The following is a 27,162-nucleotide window of genomic DNA, read 5'->3' on the forward strand; positions in this document are numbered from 1 at the left end:
CATAGCAGCAGTGTCTCTGATACCATCTCCAGGTTGTGACAAGAGGTATATGAGAGCCTTAGCAGCAGTGTCTCTGATACCGTCTCTAGATTGTTACAAGAGGCATTTGAGAGTCACAGCAGCGGTGTCTCTGATACCGTCACTAGGTTGGGACAAGAGGCATTGGAGAGCCATCATAGCAGTGTCTCTGATACCATCTCTAGATTGTTACAAGAGGCATTTGAGAGTCACAGCAGCAGTGTCTCTGATACCGACACTCTAAGAGGTATTGGAGAGCCATTGTAGCTGTGACTCTGATACCGTCTCTAGTTTGTTACAAGAGGCATTGGAGAGTCACAGCAGCATTGTCTCTGATATCATCTCCAGGTTGTGACAAGAGGCATATGAGAGCCTCAGCAGCAGTGTCTCTGATACCATCTCCAGATTGTGACAAGAGGCACATGAGAGCCTCAGCAGCAGTGTCTCTGATACCGTCTCCAGGTTGTGACAAGTGACATTTGAGAGCCATAGCAGCAGTGTCTCTGATACCATCTCCAGATTGTGACAAGAGACATATGAGAGCCTCAGCAGCAGTGTCTCTGATACCATCTCCAGATTGTGACAAGAGGCACATGAGAGCCTCAGCAGCAGTGTCTCTGATACCGTCTCCAGGTTGTGACAAGTGACATTTGAGAGCCATAGCAGCAGTGTCTCTGATACCATCTCCAGGTTGTGACAAGAGGAATTTGAGCGCCTTAGCAGCAGTGTCTCTGATGACGTCTCCAGGTTGTGACAAGAACAGTTTGAGCGCCTTAGCAGCAGTGTCTCTGATACCGTCTCCAGGTTGTGACAAGAAGCATTTGAGCGCCTTAGCAGCAGTGTCTCTGATTCTGTCTCCTCGTTGTGACATTGGATAAGAGGCATTTGAGAGCCATAGCAGCGTGCCTCAGATGTACCGTCTCCAGGTTGTGACAAGAGGCATTTGAGAGTCATTATATCAGTGTCTCTGATACCGTCTCTAGATTGTGGCAAGAGGCATTTGAGAGCCTTAGCAGCAGTGTCTCTGATACCATCTCCAGGTTGTTACAAGAGGCATTTAAGAGCCATAGCAGCAATGTCTCTGATACCGTTTCCAGGTTATGACAAGTGGCATTTTAGAGTCATAACAGCAGTGTCTCTGATACCATCTCCAGGTTGTGACAAGTGGCATTTGAGAGCCATAGCAACAATGTCTCTGATGCCATCTCCAGGTTGTGACAAGAGGCATTTGAGAATCATAGCAGCAGTGTCTCTGATACCGTCTCCAGCTAGATTGTGACAAGAGGCATTTGAGAGCCATAGCAGCAGTGTCTTTTATGATACCGTCTCCAGGTTGTGGCATTTGTGAGTCATGGCAGCAGTGTCTCAGCGCGAATGGTTGGATCACTTGATATTTCCCAATGCGGAATAGGATGCTCATTTAGTCTTATTTCTTCGAAGTCTCCTCCCGTAGGAGACAGTATACAGCTTTTTAAAATTTCTTTTTGTGTTTCCAAATATGGAACGGGTATTGTGTAAATTCACGTGACTAGTGTTGTTCCATTCTGCAGCCTCAATTCAATCGAAAGATTGCATTGGCCATCCATTATGTGATGAATTTCCCGCTGGATCGGATCGAAAGTAAATTCGGTGATCTTCAGCATTGACGCTCGCCGATGATGGAATTAGGTCACGTGAACCCAGCTTTCGCTGATAAGGATACTTTTGACTCCACTGAGATGGAGGAACAGAAGGTAAATTTGTCATTGCCTTTTCATGTTCTAGAATTCTTTGAAGACACTATAACTCTTACCTTTAGGGGTATGGGACCGTACATCCTACGAAAGTGATGGCAATGTTAGCCAAGAAGAGGCATTTTATATCGTCTGCCCCTGGAAACAAAAGACGTTTTAACCAGATCATAGTTCTGAGAACTGTGATCTCAGGTTTGTCGGTGATTTCAGACATTTTCTTCGGCTGTGGATTTATAATGCTAATGTTTAAGTCATCCAAATAAATTTCAGTCAGGACCTGCCAGGCCTTATGCAGCGACTGTGAATATGGTCAACACCGTCCAAGATGATGATGACCCCGCCTCCAACTTCTCAGAGGAAAGCTTCGACCCGATATCGAGAAGCGCCCTGCAGGCGACGCGCAGAACCCACCGCACCCAGCAGGATCTTAACAACCTTGTTTTCCGGGAAGGTGCCGCTCTACAGCAGAACACCCTGGCACTCGTGTCACTTCAAGACCGACTGTCTCATGACCAACTGCTCAAAAGTAAGAGGATTAGTCATCTTGAACATTGGCAGAATGATCTTGTAAAAGGGTCTCCTGCGCTCCGGCGCTACCTTAGTTCGGTGCCGCGCCAGTAGCTTCGCCGTTCGTAATTACCGGTGGTCCAAGAAAATAGAAATGCAGTAATACACAATGACGCAGTGCAGTTATTATGCGTACGAATTTGCTGAAACTTGGTATTTAAAGTATTTATTTACCTATCTACTAAATGTCATTGTTGAAATTGCTAGTCAGTACGTACATTGCATTTACACAATTTGAAATTTTCGATTTACAAATTCAATTACAAATTTCAAATGCATGTATTTAACGAACGGCGATTGCCATTAATAAAGCACTGTACCAATTTTTTCGATTGTCGAAAGTTTGTCACAGGTATTATTGTTGGGATTCTTACAATCGATATATACGTCAATGTCCACAAGTACATACCAAAAAATTATTTTATGACCAGTGGTATATATACTTGTTTGGTCGCGAAGCTCACATATCAATAATAAAACTTCAAGGAAATCCAACCAGTAGATTGCGCTCTAGAGTCCAGAACAATGTGGACAAAACATTTACTGTTATAGACATTAGGTCGTGAGTAAAATTTGTCTGTTCATACCAAATTGGAAAAGAATTGTTTTAGGCTTGCTGTTCGATGGAGAGAGAGTTCAGAATAACAACCGCTGGCTGTATTACTCCTGTGTGGAGTTCCAGGATGACCGAGGCACCAACGCAATCCTTCCGCCAATGATGATTGGGAAAGCTTGTCTGACAGATCAACGGTTGCTCCTGTTATCTGCCGAGAGAGCAATGAGTAAGTAAAGGCATCAATGTTTTGATATTGTTGCGTATTTTTTTGGCGTATTCGAAAACACTGGATCGAAAAAAAAACTGGACTGGATTGGACTGGACTGTGACTCATTGTTTTCCACCGCCTGGTTCATATTCAAATAGTCATCTCAGCCAATCGGAGCAGGCTGGCAAACTCCTCCGGGGATGCCCACGACACACTTTCACTGCACCAGAAAAGCAAGATCTGTTACTTAGCGCTTTAAAGGCCAATTACTCTACCCCCTGACTCTGGGCCAACACTAAACATAGATAGTCTGCCGCGTTCTCCCTACTCCTGGCCTTTCGCCACTTTCCCCAAGCAGAAGTCATGGAGGACTTCCTGTCAGGTGACAGGTTATGACCAATCAAAACTCCCCTATGTGACCATGGCCACGCTGTCTGCGCCGAACAAGCTTGATAGACCTATTCTTATTGGTCACCACCCGTCAGGAAGTCCCAAATTGCTGCTTCATGAGAAAAGTAGCGAATAGCAGTTTGAATTTGCTGCTGTTTTACCTGGCCTGACCACACGTTTTGATAATAGGACATCTTATGACAACATGTTTACTAGAAAGATGCAACATCTATGAGCACATCAGTGGAAAATAATCTTAATTATTCTACAAACACACTAAAAGAGCTGCCGCCTGGAACAGAGGTCGGTACAGCATCTGAATTAGCTGTTTTTCATGAAGTCGATCTTTGAAAAATACTTATAAAATATGTTGTTGATTCGATTATTTTCAAAAGCCAAGAGTTGCGTCTGTGAGCACGAACAAAATCTATGAGTTGCGCAAGTCGGTCACGTGGGGAATCAAATGTTCCATTGTCTATACATCCTGGCACCAGTTGTTTTCAATATACATGTACTCTGCCTCTCGATATACGACGTAGGAGTAAAAAAAACTGATCTCAGGATGTTGTTTATATTGATTTCACATCCGCAAATTCGCCACTTTTTCTCAAGCAGAAATCTTGTAGGACTTCCTGTCAGGTGACAGGTTTTGACCAATCAAAACCCCAGTATATGAGATCATAGCCGTGCTGTCTGGTGCCGAAAAAGCATGATTGCCCTCATCTGATTGGTCAATACCTGTCAAGAAGTCAGCGAAGGTCGTAAATTCTGGTCGAATCTTCGAAGATGGCAATAATCGTCTGTCTTCACATTTGAGCCTCAACCGGGCTAAATGCGGATAAATTCGGGAAAAAAATTCCGCACCCGGGGCCCGGGCCAGAGTTCGACTGAACGCCCCCCGCCGCCAGAGTTGGCGGCAAGAAGATTCCGGTGAGCGTACACGTGGCGGTTGACTTCTCTGGACGCCGGAGTTGGCGTCCAGTGTGCTGCTGGGATTCACCCATCTTTTTTCTTCTTCTCCAGATGCTAGTTTCACCAAGTATGGAGACCCGAAGACGACCTCAGGCGGTTATGATGTTGAGACTTTGTTGACGGACAACATCCATTACAAGCCGATCCCACTCAGCAGTTTTTACAGCATTGAGTTGCATATCGCGTCTAGCTCAAAGAGTGGAGTGCAAATACATGCTAAACCACCACTACTATGTTTCTTCTGCAGTTGTCTCGGGGTAAGCTAATGAAACCATGGCTCTAGTTTGAAGGGCAAGGGTCGGTCTGCAGAACGGCCTCGCAGACGTCGCTAACAGAGAGAACCTGCCATTTCTGGTAGTTTTTGATTATTGAAAAAATACAACTACTGTAATATTGTACAATACAACTGGCATACGACAAACAGTCCACTTATTCGCTATATTAACATGCAGCGATCGTTTAAAAAAAAATCTATGGTGGTCTTGTCTCATACTTTGAACTTTACAATTTCATTACAGTGTCCCAAACAGTGGATCTCAGAAAATCCTAATTCGTCTAACGACAACAGGCGTGTTCTCACCTTAGGCGCCACCCTTCCTCCGTGGGGCACGAGATCCTTCATTCGAATCCATTTGAACCCGAGCATGCCGCTTGTTGTTGCCAGGGACTTCGTTTCCTGCTTGCAGTGTTATTCAAGGAATCTCCACTATGGATCGTGCCCACCAGGCACCTAAGAACCTGGTTAGGTGGGGTCATACCATTGCGTTCCGGTACCTATGTTTCCCAATATACCCAGGTACCCATGTTTCTAAGTACCTTTGTTTCCCAATACCCAGTTACCTATGTTTCCCGATACCTATATTTCCTGGTACCTATACGTTTCCAGGTATGTATGTATGTTTCCCGCTGTATAATTACAAAGAACCGATCACAACCATGGCTGCCACGAGTATGGCTGTCGGGAGTGGACAAAATTACCACCAAGATCAGCTGTCAATGGCATTGATAGGGTGAGGGGGGGGGGGGGTTAAACCCAATGCATTTGCTGACTCTGATGTTGTAGTCCCGCTCTCTACATTGCATGTGACTTGCCACCCAATGCCAACTGGAAAGGCTTGTAATCACTGGTGTCGAGTATCAAATCCCTCATATAGCCTAATTTACGGTCTAAAAGTCATAAGATAAGATACGATAAACTTTATTTTCATCGGTATTTGATACATAAAAACGTGAGCTATAGAGGACTCTTTAGACCGATATCAAACATTGGTAAAAGAACAACAAATATAATAGAACATAAACCGATAACATATAGAATAGATCATTGATTACTTTATTTATGGTAAAACAAAACTGATGTTGATTTCTATTTTTAATTCTATTTCAAAGGAACTCATGTATTAAAAATCCCTCATATAACCCAATTTATGGTCTAAATATCTTGTATCAAATCCCTCATTGCCTAATTTACGGTCTAGATGTCATGTATCAAATCCCACATTCAGTCAAAATTACGGTCTAGATGTCATGTTTTAATGCCTCATATGGCCTAAATTACGGTCTATGTCATGTTTTTAATGCCACATATGGCCTAAATTACGGTCTAGACGCAAGGGCCCAAAGCGCCGCGTAGCGGCAAAAAAGCGAAGCTGGCGAAACATTTATAACGGGTCACCGTCACTTATTATTGGACTTATAGCGCATTTACGGGGTTGCAACTATTTTGCTTTATAGTGTCACCAGGAAAGAAAATCATGCGACCTAACGCCGATCTATTTGTATAAAGTGATAATTGGAAGGTATATAGTAGGAAATATCTATAAAATAATCATTCCATGTCGTCTTTTGAGGGCATTTTTGGTTGTAAAAATATATGTGTACGTCACCGGAGTCTCTGCAATGATAATTTTATCACAGCAGTCTCGCGCAAGTAGCAGTTCTTTACCCATTAGTTCTTCACTTATTAGTCTGGCGCAAAGTCAGACGTTTTCCATTACGATTTCACTACGATGTTTGACCAGAAGGAGCAGTGCGCGAGATATGCTAATGAGCAGACTTCCCTCGCTTGAGTTTCGGAAGAATGTTCCATATCGCGCTAAGCTGACCACTGCTGACCATGACAGGCGTGCATTGGACTGGTACAGGTTGGAACTGAACATTGAATATGCTGGTGGTGACGCTTTCTGATGAGAAGTTGGTCGTGACTGATGCAGTATCCTTGGACTTGTCCACAGCATCGTTCAATCATTGCTCTCTGAGTTGGCTTGATTCTGTACTTACCCAAATACTGAGACCAAATGCCTGTTGACTGTGCTTTAAGAGAGACTGGCGCCATGCCTAGTCTCTCTTAAAGCACAGTCAACAGACACCAACCCCCTCAGACTCAGAAACCACAAACGCCCAACCCTTCCTGCTACCTTAATACTTCTGGATGTCATGTATCAAATCCCACATTCAGTCAAAATTACGGTCGAGATGTCATGTTTTTAATCCCTCATATGGCCTAAATTACGGTCTAGATGTCATGTTTTTAATGCCTCATATGGCCTAAATTACGGTCTAGATGTCATGTATCAAATCCCACATTCAGTCAAAATTACGGTCGATCGAGATGTCATGTTTTTAATGCCTCATATGGCCTAAATTACGGTCTAGATGTCATGTTTTTAATGCCACATATGGCCTAAATTATGGTCTAGATGTCATGTATCAAATCCCACATTCAGTCAAAATTACGGTCGAGATGTCATGTTTTTAATCCCTCATATGGCCTAAATTACGGTCTAGATGTCATGTTTTTAATCCCTCATATGGCCTAAATTACGGTCTAGATGTCATGTTTTTAATCCCTCATATGGCCTAATTTTCGATCTAGATGTCATGTATCAACTCCTCATCATTTAGTCCTTAAACAATATATTACATCATTTAGTGCAAGCATTTTTCCTGCTTAACCTTTACATTAAATCATTAAGTGTAAATAAATTCGCGCTTAACCTATATATTACATCATTATTAGTGTAAACATTTTTTCGTTCCACTGTTCCATCCTTTGCTGTGGCACAGTTATATGAAAAAAATTCAAATTTGTTTCGACAAATAAACTATAAACATTGTAACTAAAACTAATACAATTTGGCACGAAGCCTGAATTAAGGGTATACTAACAACATTTAGCTAGAACTTCAAATCCAAAAGCATTAGAACTCATTCAAAACAGAGCGAATTCAAATGTGGGTTGCAGTTCTTTTTTTTCCAGAGAACACAAGTTATAGCCAAAATGGTGGTGCATATGGTCAACCCAAAGGGTACCGCCTCTTCTCTTGGAGCTGCACTTAGATGCTGATAGAATTTGGAATGAAGCCTGGATCGAGGATGTCATATTTGTATTTCCTCGACTTGTTCCTTTCTGCTATAGTTTTACTTATCTCCACCAGTTTGTGCCGAAACCTGAAAGAAAATATTGGAGATGGCAAATGCATTTATTGACATTAATTAGGGGGTGGGTGGGGCACACCGTTCATTACTCGATGATGCAATATCAATCGTTCTCCAAGCTTCGCATTGCACGTGAGCAACAGATCCTGCGTAGGTTTTTCCGAGATTGGTTCGCTGCAAGTGGTGACATCTGGCGTTTTCAAAATCTAACTTAAACTTGCCGGGCGATAAGGCATGGTTTATCAATGCCAAAAGCCCCCACCCCTTTAAAGTTTTTGTTTATACTTCAAAGGCAATGGAACACACATTGTGGCGGCATTATTGTTTTCAAACTAAACGGACAACCTCAGATTATTTCATTCATACTTCGTTCCCTATTGTTTACGACTTACTCAGCAGCAATTATTTCAGTCCTCTCGCCGTGCAAGTACTGGACTTCGAAGTCTCCGAGGTGGTTGGTGCCTTTCATACTAAGGATCTTGACTAAGGCAATGGTTTCCAAGGTCTTGGACTTGGTCGGAAGCGCATCGACCAATTCTTTCTCGGTCAGCTTCGCTTTCTGAAAAATAAATACCCCTGTATGATGAAGATGGCTTCTTGAGAGCCAGCCTCCTTGAGCGGACCGGAAGTCTATATTTGATGAGGTGATTCCGTCCCTGCTCGAATTGGCTATCATTGCACCCGAAAGACCTAGGCCAGGCCGCGGCCAGGCCATCATTTGTATACAACTTTTAGGCCCAACAGTCACCCGAAACTTTGTGACATGGTTATAATGATACACAGCAGCGATAACGACGTCGATATAAATAGTTCCGGTCGTGCGCAATTGCAAGGAGGTTGAATGATACACTAAAATATTTTAGTTGACATATATTTATATTTTGCGACATCTATTTTTTTAAATTTTAGTCCCTAAGTGAGTACAAGTTTGTGGTCGCAGCTATTTTCAGTCTGATTGCACTACGCAATCGCAACGTATAGTGTACAGTGACGTAACAACATGGAAGCTAACACCGGCAGAGAGATTATGCTTATTGACATGTCTACTTTGGAGAATGTCTCACGTTATCGGTCGGCGGATCCCCATTCAGATGACTCGGGTAGTTCGGGGTGAACGCGTAGTCATCATACTGTGAGAAGTTCGCCGCGGCGTGCCTTACGCTGCACTTGAAGATGATGCAGGTCACTGCCTCGATCAAGTCTTCCTTCTTTGTGAACTTTCCGTGCCCCGGGACTCCTTTCATGCCAATCCCGCCGTTTTCGAATGAAGCTGTGAGCTCCTTGGCCCACTGTTGCAGCTCTGGATCCTCAAGCACTCTCTTATTGGTCTCTGATATGCAAAATATTCAGTACTTGTTTATACATTGTACTTGCACATGTAATTTTAGGCCAACATATTTCTGTAGGGCTCATTTGGCTCATCAAAAATTAAAAAGGCTCGTGGTTTTTTAGTAGGCCTATTGCTTTCAAATTCTTATTCTTTATCAATTCTTGATCCTGGGTTGTCACCCCATGTTATTCTTGTTTCTCTTTTATCGGTAAACTATCAATTGGAAGGTATCTGTCGGGTTTTTTTCTACTAACCGTAAAAAAGATCCACGTTCTGTTCAACATATTTATAGATGGCGTTCCAAGTCAGAAGGGCGTCGTCTCTGTAAGGGTAGAAAGGCAGGGCATTTGCATCATCCACCTGCAAGAGATTCGATTTGCAACCATGGTACATTTGTATTTACAAATATTGAAAAAAATATACAATTAAAGTATTATTCCCTCAAAGAATTTGGTATTCGCCAGTTTCTATTATATAGTAACCCGTTTTTCTGAACGTGTTCGAAGTTTTCCCACTTTGTTCAACCAGACTCTGTCTTTATTGAAAGACTCTGGTTTAACTCTTAGATATAGTGCGGGACACTGCCTCTGGAGTGTACTCGAAAGATACTCACCCCTCGTTCCTTCAAGTCGTTCAGCAGATGTCCTTCCAAGTTAAGTCGAAAATCCGGCGCCCTGAAATTAAATGCTCGTTCAGCAACCTAACATTACATGAGTGCAGTGGATTTTAATTTCGCGTAACGCTGCGATCTCGCGACAAGTCTTCTGAGAGTTTTTATAGTGTGTAGGGCCTATGTTTTGAAAATTATGTAACACTCGGCAACGAACCGGAAGTACATTACAATGTAGCTTATAATGTTTTAAAACTACATTTTGTTTGTTTTTGAAACACCTTGATTTAGAATGAACCGCACTTTTCAGTGTAATTGCACAATGCACAGAAATGCCCAGGAGCCTACCTTGTGGCAAGAAGCTTGAAGAAGCCAACCCTCCCAATAGCAATTACACTGTCGATGGGACCACCAGGCTTAAGGAGTGTGTTCACGGCACCGCTGGAAAAAACGAATCCAAGTTTATTTTGTAAAGTGTTGTAGTGGCGAGACGAAAGGCTCTCACTTCACTAACTTTTCTTCCATCATAAGGAGTCCTATTTAGAAGTGGGACTTCATCGACGAATGAAAGAGAGAGAGTTGGAGTCCATGAAACAAAAAAAGTTATCAACCGGCCAAAAAGAAGGCGACCTCTCGTTAGATAGTACCACCAGGCTGAAGGAGTGTGGTCACGGCACCGCTGGAAAACGAATCCAAGTTTATTTTGTAAAGTGTTGTAGTGGCGAGACGAAAGGCTCTCACTTCACTAACTTTTCTTCCATCATAAGGAGTCCTATTTAGAAGTAGGACTTCATCGACGAATGAAAGAGAGAGAGTTGGAGTCCATGAAACAAAAAAAGTTAATATGTAAAGTCAAGGACTTAGTGAGCCCCCCTTTAGGTCGGGGGAGCTCCCCCGAACCCCCCTACGAGCATATGTTAAGTGCAAGCTCTAACAACTACAGCTGTTACAATGGGGGGACACCCCCCAAACCCCCTCCGTCGACATAGGTTTTTACCAGTGCGTTGGGGAAGCTCCCCCCAAACCCCCCCCCCCCCCCCCCGGTGGACAGTCGACTAGCCCTTCTGTGTCATACTGCTGGAGGGGGGGGGGGGGGTGCGATGGGACCATCCATATAGTTCCTTCCGACACATTTTTGTTTTGGTAATGTAATACATTGTGATTGTCCTTATTCACGGGAATCGGGCGTTTCCAGTGATATACGACTCTTAAATGGATTGTCCTCATGCATTCACTTTGGAAACGCATTTTAAAATAGATGTTACGTCCTGTTAATGGGGCACGTCATCAGGCTGAAAGTAGTTTAATTATTGGCCGCTAGGGTGCAGTATGTCGCTCACCCGAATTTTTCACGCAACTTTTGCTAAATAGAGCTAGTTCTAGTTTGTGATTCATTTTGATACTTCAGATTTGGGCAGAAGACCAATATAACTTAGTCGTCAGTGTGGTTTTAAGCTGGAAAAACGTATTTGTTTTTCTTAAAGTGCCTTTTTTGGACGGGTGTGTGCGATTGTTTTGTTTTTATGTCACGTGACCTCGATCATGTCGACACAAAATTGAAATAAACCAACCTTTTCTGTCATTATTTAGGACGGATATTTCTCTAATAAAAATATTAATATAATTGGCCAATTTCTTAGGCATATGATGTAGCGAATTCCCATGAAGATTTAAATTTAATTTAAATTATAATTTCAACCAATGGGATAGCAACCACCACCGGAAGATCGCGGAGAAATCGGTAAACTCAACAGAGTTAATTCAGAAAAATACCAAAAAAAATTGTTTGTAGGATATACAATAGTTACTCTCTTTATTTCTCATCATTCATTTACATTATGTACTCCCGCACACACGTATCAACCGGCCAAAAAGAAGGCGACCTCTCGTTAGATAGGACCACCAGGCTGAAGGAGTGTGGTCACGGCACCGCTGGAAAACGAATCCAAGTTTATTTTGTAAAGTGTTGTAGTGGCGAGACGAAAGGCTCTCACTTCACTAACCTTTCTTCCATCATAAGGAGTCATATTTAGAAGTGGGACTTCATCGACTAATGAAAGAGAGAGAGTTGGAGTCCATGAAACAAAAAAAGTATGAACCGGCCAAAAAGAAGGCGACCTCTCGTTAGATATTCATAATATGTAAAGAGCAAGCTCTAGTGAACTCACACAACTGTTTGACATGGGGGAGTCCCCCAAACCCCCGTCCTTCTGACATATTTAGCCAGTACATTGGGAGATGAGTCCCCAAACCCCCTCCCCCGTTCTCTGAAAGTGACAGATTTTAGTCAGTACATTGGGGGAAGGCCCCCCCCCAACCCCCCCCCCCCCATTGGACTCTAAAAATAGAATTCCTTGGAGACGCTAAACAATAAGGCCCCATAAAGAAATAGTCCCCGCCCCGGTAGCTGTCCTCATAACTGCTGACAGAAGCAGCTCTTTGTGGTGAAATAATAATTGAATGCATGTCATGACACCCAGGAGCTTTTTCTCATTTCTGAAACAGTTGCATGGTTGAAATGAATTTCCAAATCAGTCCGTCAAATCTCTATGCAATGAAAATTGAAATGTCACAACTGTCTCCACCGACGTTGTCATGTATGTCCCAGCAGACGATTTTTAAATAAATGATGTGATTGATATACTTGTAGATTGGAATGAATTATTTCTTCAATGATATGAAAGTTGAAAACCCTCTGACATGTCTGAGTACAAAAATGCAGAGGCAAGACACATCATGCATGTCGTGACACCCAGGGGCTTTTTCTCATTTCTGAAACAGTTGCATGGTTGGAATGAATATCCAAATCAGTCCGTCAAATCTCTATCCAAATGGAACTTTAAGACCACTCTATATTTGTGCAGTAGTGTTAAAACTGACTTCTTTGAAGTAAAGTACGTAAATCGAGAAGAAGAGCACGTTTTCTTTGTCTGCAATGAAATGTCACAACTGTCTCCGCCGACGTTGTCCGGTATGTCCTAGCAGCCGATTTTTAAATACATGATGTCCAACACCCGCACTTGAGTGGCGCCTGTGTGAATAAATCTACTTGTGTGAATGGTCAATGGCTCATGACGTCATGAAATAATTGCGTCACGAGGAAGGAAACAATGGGAATCACGTCCGACGTGGTAACTGTGGGTGCGGTGCGTCGTGAATGCAGGATCGGCCAACGTGCGGCCCGTATGGAATGCGACAAACTGTACCGGAACCAGAATTGTCATGGGTCTGCACAAATTTTTTCAGATTCGATGGACATGATGGATATAATATATCATAATATCATATTATGAATTTTGTTTACACTTTATACATACGTAACCATTACACTCACTACGTTGTGTGAGTGATTAACGCTGTCTGGTAATTTGTTAAGAGCAAGCTCTAGTGAACTCACACAACTGTTTGACATGGGGGAGCACCCCAAAACCCCCGTCCTTCTGACATATTTAGCCAGTACATTGGGGGAAGCCCCCCCCCCCCATTGGACTCTAAAAATAGAATTCCTTGGAGACGCTGAACCACAAGGCCCCACAAAGAAATAGTCCCCGCCCGCCCCGGTAGCTGTCTCATATCTGCTGACAGAAGCAGCTCTTTGTGGTGAAATAATCATTGAATTTTCCACCTGCTAGCCTAGATAGGCCTATTTGTGTATGTTTCTTAAATTAAATGCATCTTGTCATTAAAGGGGGACTATAGGCAGGAGCAGAGGGGCTAATTTGGCCATCTCAGGTGACTAATATACACAGTGAGGGCCGTCATGTCAGATTCACCACTAAATATATTCCTCGTACAAAGGTGAATCATTTCGACGTACTGTGAGATATGAGAGACCCCTATTGGCGACTGTGTGTAACTTTATCTTGCCTGCCTAGCTGCTGCCTATATTGTCCCTTTAAGACTCAAACAGATTGCTGCTGCAGTGTTTGACGTAGGAAGTTAACTAATCCAAGTTAATGGTAGTCGTCAAAGTAAAGACAAACTGTTCATATATGTATAGGCTATTGCAAGCGTAGGGTGTTTTCGTTTGTGGCCTACATACACTAAAAGCATAACCAGTCCCCCCCCCCCCTTCCGTAAACGGGGACATTCCCAGTTAGAAACCAGTTGGCATGCATTGAGTTCATAGTAAATACATATCCGCACAACAAACCGAACACTGATGACAGAGACCTATTTTAACAAGACAGAAAACCAAAGGGACGTGCGTTATACAAAGAGGTATTCAATAGATATTATGCTTCACGTCTGTCAATAATTCATAAAAGAATTCAGTTTCCTTTCTTTCCCGTTCATTCAATCATTGGCGTCAACTATACGAACAATCTCTATCTACCGGTACTTAGTCGATGAATGGTTATATACTTCGCAAAGGGATTTCGGGGTAATCCAGAAGTATTAAGGTAGCAGGAAGGGTTGGGCGTTTGTGGTTTCTGAGTCTGAGGGGGTTGGTGTCTGTTGACTGTGCTTTAAGAGAGACTAGGCATGGCGCCAGTCTCTCTTAAAGCACAGTCAACAGGCATTTGGTCTCAGTATTTGGGTTTTGATTGCCATGACTGTACCCCTGTAAAAGTCAGAGGAGGAGAAGTTTGGAATGATGAAAGCATTGAAGAAGAAGAAATGTTATTATTGAGGAAAGCAAAATTTATTATGAGACTAGAAGGCAGTGTCCTGATTTGATTATTTTGAAAATGGCGGTCTGAACACATTAAAAGGTGGAACATGGCATTTTATCGACTTTGAAGTGTTCTGCAGTTAAAGGGAGACTATAGGCAGCAGCTAGGTAGGCAAGATAAAGTCATACAAATTTGCCAATAGGGGTCAGTCATATCTCTAGGCATGGCGCCAGTCTCTCTTAAAGCACAGTCAACAGGCATTTGGTCTTAGTATTTGGGTAAGTACAGAATCAAGGCAGCTCAGAGACCAATGATTGAACGATGCTGTTGACAAGTCCAAGGATACTGCATCAGTCACGACCAACTTCTCATCAGAAAGCGTCACCACCAGCATATTCAATGTTCAGTTCCAACCTGTACCAGTCCAATGCACGCCTGTCATGGTCAGCAGTGGTCAGCTTAGCGCGATATGGAACATTCTTCCGAAACTCAAGCGAGGGAAGTCTGCTCATTAGCCTATCTCGCGCACTGCTCCTTCTTGTGAAACATCGTAGTGAAATCGTGGTACAGTGGGGCGTCCTCGAGGATTGCAGCTGGTCGGACAGACGTGAGGTGGAATGTGGGCGGCTGCACTTCTTCGTTGATGTGCGATGGCAGATAGCACAGTTGTTGCGTTGCATGACAGCTGAAAGTGAATGTGATATCATAGAACTGAGGCGTTTGCAATGAGACTATAGGTGAAGTAGAAGCAAGGAGTGAAATGGGCCATCTTCCAGTGACTAATATACAGAGTAAGGGCACTGGGTGTTGTTAGATTCAGCATTGAATGTATTCCTCGTACAAGCGTGAATAGTGTGGACATACAGTGAGAGGTGAGAGACCCCTATTGACTACTTCTTGTAACTTTATCTTGGATATTATATTAGTATTGAACTTCTAGCCATGGAATATGAAGAAATTGAAGTTGTTGGCATGGAATATGAAAAATTATTCAACAGTGAAAGACATTATTCCATGAGGCTTTGCCGTGATCGCAAAGGACGCGACGCGATTGGTTCACATGCTAATGAGGTATGAAAATGATAATTACCTCTACAATGCTACTTGGATAGCGACTGTGTCGTTGATTGCAACAGTGGTCGATGTCAATGTGTGCCTGTAATGTCAATGAAGTATGATGAGGTGATGACGATAGTGCAATTATTAAATATTGGCAAGAGATCATACTACAACATAGGTCTTGTTTTTGACAGATGACTGTGCGACATTCCCATTGGGTCTTGTTAGAGTCAGCGCTGCATGTATTCCTTGTACAAGCTTGAATAGTTGTGACGGACTTTGAGGGGTAAGAGACCCCTATCGGCTACTTCGTCTAACTTTATCCTGCCTACCTAGCTGCTAGCAATAGTGCCCCTTTATCAAGAGTGAAACCCACTGTGCGGGGCTAAGAAATTACCTTTATAATCCTAGTTGGATAACCACTGTGTAGATGATTTGAAGAGTGCTATGTGGATGTGTGCCTGTAATGTCAATGAAAGTATCATGAGGTGATGACGATAGTGGAATGACGAAATATTGGAAAGAGATCTATTCCTAGAAGAACATATGTCCTGTTTTGACTAGGTGGTGCATTTTAGAATCAGCAGTGAGCACGGTGTCGAAAGTATTGTTATAGGGCCTTCCCTAGGCCCATGGGGTTAAATTTACAATCCACGATTGAAAAGACGTAGTTTGATCGCATTCAACTATAAATCCATTGAACAGTTGTAAACACAAGTGAAATAGACCAAAACAAGTGATTTTGGGGCTTTGGTTTAGACGCATGCGCCACATGCGCCATGCGGGCTAAACGGTTCATGTGAACTTGTTGACATCTACATGATCTAGTGCTGTTATTGGTCATGGTACATGGTAGGCCTAATCATCATGGCTATATGTTTCAGAAAAAGCTCGGAGTAAAATGAACAGCCGATGAATAATGACGTTGTTCATGTTTACCATGTTTACTAGCACATAGCCATAGGGTATGCACTGGCCAGTGCACTTTCTGCACGTCGTCATGGTCATGTACGTGATACATTGCATATTTTGTTTTTTGAATGCGCATGCTTTTTAGGCAAAATCACTTGTACCAACACTAATGAATAATGTCTTCTTATCCCTATGACTCCATACACAGTGAGGGCATTGTCCCATTCCCATCAAATGGTAACTTATTGTACCGTATGGGCGGTATTAGGGTGGAAGTTGGGGAGCAGATACCTACCGTTGCACGCCTGTCATAATCAGCAGTGATGAGCTTAGCGCGATATGGAACATTCTTCAGAAACTCAAGCGAGGGAAGTCTGCTCATTAGCATATCTCGCGCACTGCTCCTTCTTGTGAAACATCGTAGTGAAATCGTAATGGAAAACGTCTGGCTTTGCGCCAGACGTTGAGACTAATAAGTGAAGAACTAATAGGTAAAGAACTTCTACTTGCACGAGACTGCTCTGATAAAATTATCATTGCAGAGACTACGATGACGTACACATATATTTTTTACAATCAAAAATGCCCTCAAAAGACGACATGGAATGATTATTTTATTGATATTTCCTACTATATACCTTCCAATTATCACTTTATACAAATAGATCGGCCTTAGGTCGCATGCTTTTCTTTCCTGGTGACACTATAAAGCAAAATAGTTGCAACCCCGTAAATGCGCTATAAGTCCAATAATAAGTGACGGTGACCCGTTATAAATGTTTCGCCAGCTTCGCTTTTTTGCCGCTACGCGGCGCGTTGGGCCCTAGCGTCTAGATACGATACTAAGTTAACTGTTGGCCAGTTTGCCAAATTGGACAGTTGCCAGCAAAGCGAAGTAAAAGACAACCTGTTCAATAGCTATATGAGATATTGAAAGTGTAGGGTGTTTGCGCTTGTAGTATAGTGTAGACATACACCGAAAGAAAATAACCAGGGTCCCCCCTCCGCAACCGGGGGCTTTAAGAACCAGTTGGCGTGCATTGATTACATTGGACAGTTCATTAACTTGACCGCCCCCAGTATGATATGCATTGATCAGGCCAAGGTCCCTTCACACTGATTGGCGTAAACTTTTCGCTGCCTGTGGCGAGGTTGTGGTAAGTTGATGAACAGTGGTTGGCATTGCGAATCAACTGATCACTTGTGACCTAACTTCTAATTAGCGGTTAGACCTGTGGTGTGATTTTGATAGGTCTATTGACGATCTCCAATAAAATAAATCGCACTAAAATAAAACCCGTATCGGCCTATCTTGAACCCTTACAGATATTGATGCAAAGGCGAATGGTACAACCATTAGACAAACTGGTATCGCCAACCCATTGTCCATCTTCGATTCACTCAAACAATTTTGAATGGCATAAACGACAATGCGCATAATATCGTGGCGTGCATATTCAAAAACGGTATGACTAGAACGGTGAGTCGATAGAGTACTATAGAACAGAAAAATTTCTTTTACTTCGGTTCAAACTTGTACGATCATGCATCGCCTCAATAGACATACCTCGATGTGACTTATTGTGCAGAGTCTGACCTTTTGATTGCTGTTTTATAGGAATGCAAATTCAAATCCTCAGACAACACTCCTCTAAGTTTTGTTATAGTCGTGTGATAAACATTAATTCTCATCTTTTCATTCTCTTGACACATTTGACATCACACATACAAAGCATGGTATTCATATATAGCCTATATATGCCGACATTAAATTATCTTCATGTAGCAATTTGAATAAATCATCACCGCGTTCATATTCAGAAACCATAAACTTTAATACAAGTCGCGTATTTCAAAGAGTTTAATCACAACACGTATTCATCGTTTATGGTTCGACATTATTTCCTTTCTCCGCGGGAAATAATACAGTCTTTCCTCCTCGACTTGATATATCGGCCATAGGAATGACCTCTTGCTCGATCCCGAGGAAAACAAACCATTCTACTGGATGTTTCAAATGAACGAAATAATAAAGATTTAAGAACGATCTTTATGGATGTGTTTATCAAAACAGGAGTAAACGTCCAAGGATGGAAAAATACCAAGGTACTGTTTCGAATGATTTTGAAATCAAATCATCATGACATCAATTTTGTCTCTACCTGTTGCTACGGATGAAGAGGCAACGTCTGCTTAATAGCCATTTGTCTGGGTGTGGTAAAAAACAAGAGATTTTCGCTGCAGAATATTTTCGAGTTTGGCAGAGTAACTATATAGCCTGGTCTACACTAGCAAACATTCCCCAACAATCGTTGGCCAACATGAGCCAACATCATGTTGGCGAATGTTTGGGGACCCGTCCACACTATCAAACACAGGCAAACATTGCCAAACAAAGGGATTCACGTCCGACGTCGTAACTGTGGGTGCGGTGCGTCATGCATGCAGGATCGGCCAATGCGCGGCCCACATGGAATGCGACAAAACTATACCGGAACCAGAATTGTCATGGGTCTGCACAAATTTTTTCAGATTCGATGGACATGATGGATATATGCATTTTGTTTACACTTTACATACAGTGTATACGTAACCATTACACTCACTACGTTGTGTGAGTGAATATGTAAAGAGCAATCTCTAGTGAACTCACACAACTGTTTGACATGGGGGAGCCCCCCAAACCCCCGTCCTTCTGACATATATAGCCAGTACATTGGGGGATGAGTCCCCCAAACCCCCTCCCCCGTTCTCTGAAAGTGACAGGTTTTAGTCAGTTCATTGGGGGGAAGCCCCCCCCAACCCCCCCCCATTGGACTCTAAAAATAGAATTCCTTGGAGACGCTGAACAATAAGGCCCCATAAAGAAATAGTCCCCGCCCCGGTAGCTGTCTCATATCTGCTGGAAGAAGCAGCTCTTTGTGGTAAATAATAATTGAATGCATGTCATGACACCCAGGAGCTTTTTCTCATTTCTGAAACAGTTGCATGGTTGGAATGAATTTCCAAATCAGTCCGTCAAATCTCTATGCAATGAAAATTGAAATGTCACAACTGTCTCCACCGACGTTGTCCTGTATGTCCTAGCAGACGATTTTTAAATAAATGATGTGATTGATATACTTGTAGATTGGAATGAATTATTTCTTCAATGATATGAAAATTGAAAACCCTCTGACATGCCCGAGTACAAAAATGCAGAGGCAAGACACACCATGCATGTCATGACACCCAGGAGCTTTTTCTCATTTTCTGAAACAGTTGCATGGTTGGAATGAATTTCCAAATCAGTCCGTCAAATCTCTATCCAAATGGAACATTATGACCACTCTATATTTGTGCAGTAGTGTTAAAACTGACTTTTTTGAAGTAAAGTACGTAAATCGAGAAGAAGAGGACGTTTACTTCGTCTGCAATGAAATGTCACAACTGTCTCCGCCGACGTTGTTGTCCTGTATGTTCTAGCAGACGATTTTTAGATACATGATGTCCCTCACCCGCACTTCAGGACAGTGGCGCCGGTGTGAATAAATCTACTTGCGTGAATGGTCAATGGCTCATGACGTCATGAAATAATTGCGTCACGAGGAAGGAAACAATGGGAATCATGGTAACTTGCATGGTAACTGTGGTTGCGGTGCGTCGTGAAAGCAGGATCGGCAAGCGCGGCCCGTATGGAATGCAACAAACCGTACCGGAACCAGAATTGTCATGGGTCTGCACAAATTTTTTCAGATTCGATGGACATGATGGATATATGAATTTTGTTTACACTTTATATACATACGTAACCATTACACTCACTACGTTGTGTGAGTTAAAACCACGCGCCTCTCCTCGAGATTTCGTGATATTTGAGTAGTCGATCGCTCCAGTCAACGTAAACGTATAGACCCGGCGAAAGGCCTGGCCCGTCCCACTACTACGAATGGGCTACGTAGGCTACAGCGGGTTATTTACGTATTGAACCTAGCTACAATCCAACCTAGCATCAGCTAGGAATTGGCAAAGGTGCACAATGACTTGGGACGAGGCTGATACTTACGTATTGATGGCCATTATGTGGAGGAAGTGCGGAGCAAGGAGCCTGAAGACGGGATGCGACGGGGAGAGGTTTCTGTGGGCGCACACCGCTATGCCTTCAGCCTTCAGATGGGTCAACGCTGTTAAAGAGAAAGAGGCCGTTCGTTCAAAGTATGACATTTGAAATTTGAAGAACACGTACAGGATAGTATTTCTGGTTGAACCGGCGTGGCTTACAGGATAATAGAACTCCTGGCTCTTTACAGTCCTTCGACTAAAATGAGACTTAAAACCGAGGTTCCTTGTATCTGGTGTCTATGCTTGGGCAACAAAAGACCCACCAAGTAAGCAACATGAGTAGCTTGCGTGGAGTCTACCTCTGATCAAAGACGGAGTCACTAGGCCAATAAACCCAATTGGCGCCTAACCGAAGTGGCACGCAAAAAACTCATCTCGCCTTGGAGCAGGAATACTCACTAGAGAATAACACCAGCAAATGCAAATTGAACGCTAAAGAAGAAGAACTGCGAGTCCTTACCCAGATGAGTCAATGACTGGTGATGCCCCGCGTCCGCCACGTTGTACCACATCTTTGCAAGCAGCCACAGGTTTTTGTCGTCGCTTGGCAAGAAAACCTTGAATATAAACAATGCGAATTTATAAGATACCGGTAAAAGATATACATGTATGTTGTATAAGTCGGAAACCTTTCTTAAACTGAGTACCAGAACTGTTATTTCAGAAAACGTACAATATAATTTTTTCGCCCGGGAAAAGATTTAGTCACTGTTTGAAGTCGCACAACGTTTATCTACCCTTGCCAATTCAGGCCTATTGATCACCCTGAAAGCTGTTTCGTGGAGGTCGATGTTATCACGTGACCGGAAGTTTATAGGTCCTGAAAACGCGTCGATTTTTCGGCATTGCGAGAAGTACAATATCATCATCATCATTTTGGAAGTTGATTGTTTGCAAACGTAAACCAACATCGGTTTCTCAGACTGTTTACTTACGGGGTTTGTGGCCGCCTTCCGTTGGAAGAGTTGTATTGCGATGGGCATGATATCACCTGCTTTATTCACGAAGAACAGGGCAAGGGGCTGGCATACCTGAAATGCGTGAGAAGATGTGGGTAGTCCACGCATCAACTCGACATAATATGCACCAAATTTTGACTCGAAACCTCAGTAATCATGAAAATTAATATAAACATTTTTATGGGTTGCATTTTTGGGGGGTCACCCTGTACCTTTAAGTGATTGTTTCCCGGGATGCCCTCCATTATCTTCAGGTCGCAGATATAGATCTTCTTTGCCTTCAATGCATCAGTCAATGTTTTTCCTTGAAGGAATGGTTCGACCATCGTGGCTTTCACGCCAAAGCTGGAAAACAACGTTGGCGAAGACTAGAAGTCATGAACCTGCCAGTCGAGTGTCCAGATAACTAGACTCCTCTCGACGCAAGGACCCAACGCGCTGCGTAGCGGCACAATAGCGAAGCTGGCGAAACATTTATAACGGGTCACCGTGGCCCTATTATGGACTTATAGCATTCAGAGCACTGGGCAGAAATCACATTGCGTCAACACCGGTTGTAAAAAATATATGCCTCCGTCACAGAGTCTCTGCAATGGTCATTTTTATCACAGAAGCCTCGCGCAGCCAGAAGTTCTTCCCTTATTAGCCTGGCTCATGCCAGACCTTCTTTGTACGAGACGTTTTCCAGCACGATGTATGTGGGCAGAAGCAACACTGCGCAAGATTACCTCGAGCAGGGAAAACAAGGTTGGCAAAGACTAGAAGTCATGAACCTGCCAGCCGAGGTTGTACAGAAAAATAGTCCCTTTGAAAATTTGTATTCCCTTATTGTGCACTGGGTGGGGTTTAACAATATAAAAAATCTAAATCATATAGGAATTTAAAATGGTCTATCGGGCTTATAATAGGTTATGCTAATGAGCATACTTCCTCATTGAGTTTTCCCAGAATGGTGCATATCGCGCGAAGCTACTTAGCCTAATATCATTAGGCCCCGCGTGGTGGCGCTGAGGCGGCCGCTGTAATCAAGAGAATGCTACAATGAAATACCTAATACTGAAACGACATGTCTGTTGACTGTGCTTTAAGAGAGACTGGCAGCACAGTCAACAGACACCACTATACCCCCTCACACTCAGAAACCACAAACACCCACCCCTTCCTGCCACCTTAATACTTCTGGGTTTTTATTTATAGTGAGACAACCAATACGAGACTTCCTGGGCAGTCAATTGCGTCATCCTAATCGCAGTGGTTAGGAACGAGGCTTGTCCACTGCGTCCGAAAGAAACCAATAGACAATTTTGTATCAATTCCTTGAATCAAAACACCCGTTTCGGTTATGTTAAACAAACATCGTGCGAGATTGTACTTTACAACTTCGCAACTACAAAACTTAGACTTACTTTCGAGGTATTTCGGTGCAAAGCTTGATGACAACAGTGTTACAGCTCATAACTCGCTGAGCGCCGAACCAAGCATCTTCACTCCAATGTTCCATCCCCTTAAAATTTAAATTTAAAAAGAATATGGCACTACTTACTTCAGTAAAAAAACATGTACACTCTTAAAAATGAGGGTTTCTGAGGTTCTGAAAAACTCAGCCAACACAAATATGCATCCCTTAGAAGTTTTTCAGAGAAATGACAAACCCCTGAGGATTTTTGGGGTTGTGAAAAAACACAAGGGGTTATTCCAATCCCTGAAAAACCTCTACGGGGTGCATATTAATGTTGGTTGAAAAACGCTGAAAGGTTTTTCAGGAGCTCTAAACCTATATTTTTAAGAGTGCAGAGTCCTTGAAGAGAAGACAGAGCCAACGCAATTCGGGATTTTGAAACTTGACGCACAGTGACTGGCCGATTCGAAAATAACATAGGGCGTGCGCTAATTTGGCCATCCTCCAAACAGCTATCCTGAAAAACAGCTCCACGCACGGGCGTTACATTATACTAAAGTACATTACAGAACCGGGGCTTCCGTCTGCGCAGTAGACCAATTTGAATTATGGCTGGAAATTCGAGGGAGCGAGCTGACGTAAATGTCAACTCATTTCGTAAGCCTCGGTGGACTTATAGCCCCGGCCGACACTATAAAATCTTACCAGGGGTCTATCAATCGTTTCCAACTTTCCGTAAAGCTTTTTGATGTCCTCGATTTTCTCAAAATCTCCGCAGCCATTGATCAGTTTCGTGATGATAAGCGACCCTATCAGGTTCAGCGTGAGCTTGCCGAAGTCGTACTGATAATAAGAAAGAAAACAATGTGTTTGTCTCCATACAGTTTAAAAAGAAACCTTACCACTCCGACTCCGATCTTGTCCACTATCTTTTGAAACTAAAACCCCCAAAATATTTCGCTCCGGTTCCCACTATCACGGACGCTATCGCCCGTCAAAGTTTTGACCCTTTTTTGAAGGCGCACGGCCCCAACACCGACATATCCTCCTAGCTAGAATCGTTAATTTTTTAGGAAAAATTATGAAATTTGTACCATGGGAGTTTTTGTCACAGATTCTGAATATTCAGTCAAATTTTTCCTACCTCCCATAGTTTCCATGAAACTGGGGCTTAATTCTTTTTTCAAGGACATTTTTAGCCCTCCCAAAACCTACGTCCGCAAGCCCAAATTTATAAATATATAGGCAGAACACTGCACTGCATTATCATGAACTACAGCATATTTGGTATCAGAATTAGTTTTTTACGGTCAACCTTTCATTTGGTGACATATTCGATGCTATTAGTTGGTCTTTTGAAAAAACTGTTAGGGGTACCGCCTACTCCAAAAACCTCATGCAGACTGCACTATAGGCAGGAGGAGAGGGGCTAATTTGGCCATCTTCAAGTGACTAGTATATACAGTAAGGGCCCTTGGTCATGGCAGACTTAGCACTAAATATATCCCTCGTACAAGCGCGAATCATTTCGACCTAATGTGAGATGTGAGAGACCCCTATTGGCGACGTTGTGTAACTTTATCTTGCCTGCCTAGTTGCCGCCTGTCCCTTTAAGAAATAGTAGCGTTTTCGAAAAAGATTACTTCATCATCTATTTAAATGATCGTAATCGTAAAATTAAAGGTGTTATCTAGCGGTACATGGTGCGTGGGATGGTGATCTTACCTGGAAATCGTCAGAGAATATCTCATCTTTCGGGAGGTTTTTTATCTTGAAAGACAAAAAAGAGGTGATATGATACGTAAAAAAGTTTCGATGTCTAGGATAGATATCCCTATTGTCATGGACGTATAGAGCATCAATAGTTTTTTTTATCTCTTCGGCCAACACCCGGACACCCGTGGTTTTCAATATACCCCGCCTCTCGATATTTGCATATGACGTACATGTAGGAGTTGGCCCCCTATCAAAAACCTGTATATCAGGATGTTCCGGCAAAGGCCATGAATGCCCAGAAGAAATAATCAAATGACCTACATCCATTGTAAACTTTATATAAATTTTGTATACAGTAAAATCAAATCAAAACCTTTGCACAATTAAATGGCAATCCTATATAGAAATTCATGACTATATTGTGTTTACCATTTTCTATATAGATTTTTGTCAATCTATTTCTCCATACATTTTTCATAAATTCTATAGACTTTTTTCATAGAATATTTTCCTGTGCACACCACCGAGTATTTTACTATACGAGTCCATATAAAATACCTACAGCTAAAAAGATGCTTTCCCTAATTGATAGGTCTGGACCCACTTAAGTCTCGCGAGGCCCATACAAAACGAGGGTAGACAATGTTACGTCATTTGCTGGCTGTTAGCTGATTGGTCGGACCCTCTAAGCTCATGAATATTCAATGACATTTTCATCTCAGCATGAATGGTTTCCTTCGTCGAATCTAGTATGGTCTTTATACATACTTGATAGAATCTATTGCAAATGGTATAATCTATTCTATGACTATGAATATCACATACCATGTTTTATAAACATGAACATGTTGGAAGTCCCGCCATAGATTTTATGATGGACGATCAAATGTTCTATTACGGCATGCATTCTAAGAAATAAAGGTTTTTCGGTCAACACAAATATGCATCCCGGGATGGGAGGGTTCTTGGTAGGTTTTCAAGTGGAGATTGCGAAATGCTCTAAAGGCTTTTCACTTCGCTAAAAAGCCTCTACGGGGTGCATATTTGGGTTTGCCCAAAAACCATGAAAGCTTTTCCAAAGACTGAAAAATCTTTATTTCTAAGAGTCCGAAGGCGCAATGTGGGGAATTTTATCATCTATTGTCAATATGAAAAGAATGGATCAACTCACCATAACGGGTTGTCCAGGATGCTGTCTTCCGTACTCATAAATCTTTCTCTTGGCGGCAAGCTCCGCATGTCGTTGTTCCTTATGCTCGTCATCTTGCGGCAAGACCGTGTCAAGATGCGCGACAAAGAACGCGCAGTCAGCCGCCACCCAGCGGTGCAAAGGAAAGACGTACTTCATCTTGGTCCTCTCATCCTCGATGTCAATGACGTCAACAAACCAATCCGGATTCACCCCTTTATTATTGCGGGTAACCTCAATCTTGACCAGGGGTCCAAGGGAGACTTTGGCTGTGATCTTGAATTCATCCGTGTGGCCGCGTTCAAAGTCGTTCCGGAAGATGTTGTTCAGCTTCACTGGCGGGCTACCTATCTTGTTGTCGTAGAGGCGAATGGACACATCGGCGTCCGTTCCCGCGAACTTCTTGTCTCCGGTCTTGACGCGGACGATATAGTTCGACCGCAATGCGAGGGGCACACCGTCGTTGTCAGCCATGCTTCGATATTTTTAGGATGAAAGGCGTCAGATAACGAATCTTCTTTCGGAACCTTTGAAAGTGTTTAGGCTGTCTTGCAACTCCAATCCTTCATTGAATAACGAGATAAAACGCAGAATCAAGCAATTTCCTACACCATAGCTTTGCTGAGATAGCAAATACAAGCGCGACCCCCTAAAATGAGCACAACAATTTTAAAAAATCTACCATCGCGGTACCAAAGAGCCCAGACCCGAATGCCCCAGTAAAAAAATAACTTGCCCTGGTTATATATTTAAAACAAATTTGTCACTAACGCTTGCGTAAAGTTAAATTTGCGTTATCTCCTTAGACCATCCTTAGAACTAGTTGAGCTCTTGGACTTTAACTCTATAACGCCGGCGTTAGTGACAAAAATTGTTTCGAACAACCAGGCCCAGAATTGGGTACACGAAATAGGGGTTTCCGCCAAGACGCCTATCGGGGGACTCAGAACTCAGGAACACGGGACGCTCGAAACCAGAGTTAAGGGTAGTCCACAGGCACCACCATTTTGGCTTAAACGTGTAATCCTAAAGCAGTTACAACTCTTTCAGAACGACGGAAAAAGCCAATTTTAAGGGCGGGTGTCTATTCTCTATTTGCCAGAGAACAGCCCAGGTTTTAAATGGGCATTTATTTTATTTTGAAGGAGTTCTAATTGCATTCGGAATTCAAGTTCTAGTCAAAATGGCGGTACCTATGGTCCTTAAAGGACCATTCGTATTATAAAGGGTTTTGATTCTCCGATGTAGACTTGTCCATACTTACCAAAATTCGATAACTGTCTGAGAGAGACTCCCGTTAACAGTATTTCTTATTATGATCCGTATTTAGGACGATAGTAAGATTGAGAAAGGGTTTAACGACCTTTGCTCAGACAAAGTCATAAAAAA

The 27,162-nt window shown here is 42.7% G+C and overlaps 3 protein-coding genes and 1 long non-coding RNA gene across 4 annotated transcripts; 1 reads left to right on the forward strand and 3 right to left on the reverse strand.

Annotated features, from left to right (window-relative positions):
• Positions 1 to 313: 313 nt before the first annotated feature.
• LOC135490001 (uncharacterized) lies at positions 314 to 889 on the reverse strand. Its single transcript, XM_064775645.1, has one exon. It carries the CDS (start codon positions 887 to 889, stop codon positions 314 to 316), a length of 576 nt encoding a protein of 191 aa, XP_064631715.1.
• A 722-nt stretch (positions 890 to 1,611) lies between these two features.
• On the forward strand, positions 1,612 to 5,652 carry LOC135488981 (uncharacterized). The gene is made up of 5 exons (XM_064774020.1): positions 1,612 to 1,751; positions 2,022 to 2,277; positions 2,930 to 3,100; positions 4,496 to 4,701; positions 4,963 to 5,652. The coding sequence occupies exons 1-5, from the start codon at positions 1,674 to 1,676 to the stop codon at positions 5,176 to 5,178; spliced, it is 927 nt and encodes a 308-aa protein (XP_064630090.1). The 5' UTR covers positions 1,612 to 1,673; the 3' UTR covers positions 5,179 to 5,652.
• LOC135488980 (allene oxide synthase-lipoxygenase protein-like) lies at positions 5,627 to 27,083 on the reverse strand. The gene is made up of 15 exons (XM_064774019.1): positions 27,038 to 27,083; positions 25,756 to 26,336; positions 24,594 to 24,638; positions 23,574 to 23,711; positions 22,876 to 22,973; positions 21,682 to 21,814; positions 21,446 to 21,541; positions 20,971 to 21,067; positions 20,455 to 20,572; positions 10,171 to 10,263; positions 9,826 to 9,886; positions 9,467 to 9,572; positions 8,947 to 9,212; positions 8,275 to 8,441; positions 5,627 to 7,894 (listed from the first exon to the last, which is right to left on the reverse strand). Exons 2-15 carry the CDS (start codon positions 26,245 to 26,247, stop codon positions 7,780 to 7,782), a joined length of 2,025 nt encoding a protein of 674 aa, XP_064630089.1. The 5' UTR covers positions 26,248 to 26,336; positions 27,038 to 27,083; the 3' UTR covers positions 5,627 to 7,779.
• LOC135488982 (uncharacterized) lies at positions 14,446 to 17,040 on the reverse strand. Its single transcript, XR_010447084.1, has 3 exons — positions 15,895 to 17,040; positions 15,529 to 15,594; positions 14,446 to 15,123 (listed from the first exon to the last, which is right to left on the reverse strand). It is a non-coding gene; the product is annotated as an uncharacterized LOC135488982 (long non-coding RNA).
• Positions 27,084 to 27,162: the final 79 nt, after the last annotated feature.

Source organism: Lineus longissimus, chromosome 6, assembly GCF_910592395.1.
Source record: "Lineus longissimus chromosome 6, tnLinLong1.2, whole genome shotgun sequence".
Lineage (NCBI taxonomy): Eukaryota > Metazoa > Nemertea > Pilidiophora > Heteronemertea > Lineidae > Lineus > Lineus longissimus.

Coding starts and splice junctions, on each gene's coding strand:
- LOC135490001 (XM_064775645.1), bottom strand. CDS start 889: ATGTCACAACGAGGAGACAGAATCAGAGACACTGCTGCTAAGGCGCTC.
- LOC135488980 (XM_064774019.1), bottom strand. CDS start 26,247: ATGGCTGACAACGACGGTGTGCCCCTCGCATTGCGGTCGAACTATATC. Junction 20,573..20,970: donor CCAGTCATTGACTCATCTGG/GTAAGGACTCGC, acceptor TCTCTTTAACAG/CGTTGACCCATCTGAAGGCT. Junction 9,213..9,466: donor GAACGTGGATCTTTTTTACG/GTTAGTAGAAAA, acceptor TTTGCATATCAG/AGACCAATAAGAGAGTGCTT.
- LOC135488981 (XM_064774020.1), top strand. CDS start 1,674: ATGATGGAATTAGGTCACGTGAACCCAGCTTTCGCTGATAAGGATACT. Junction 1,752..2,021: donor CTGAGATGGAGGAACAGAAG/GTAAATTTGTCA, acceptor AATAAATTTCAG/TCAGGACCTGCCAGGCCTTA. Junction 2,278..2,929: donor TCATGACCAACTGCTCAAAA/GTAAGAGGATTA, acceptor GAATTGTTTTAG/GCTTGCTGTTCGATGGAGAG.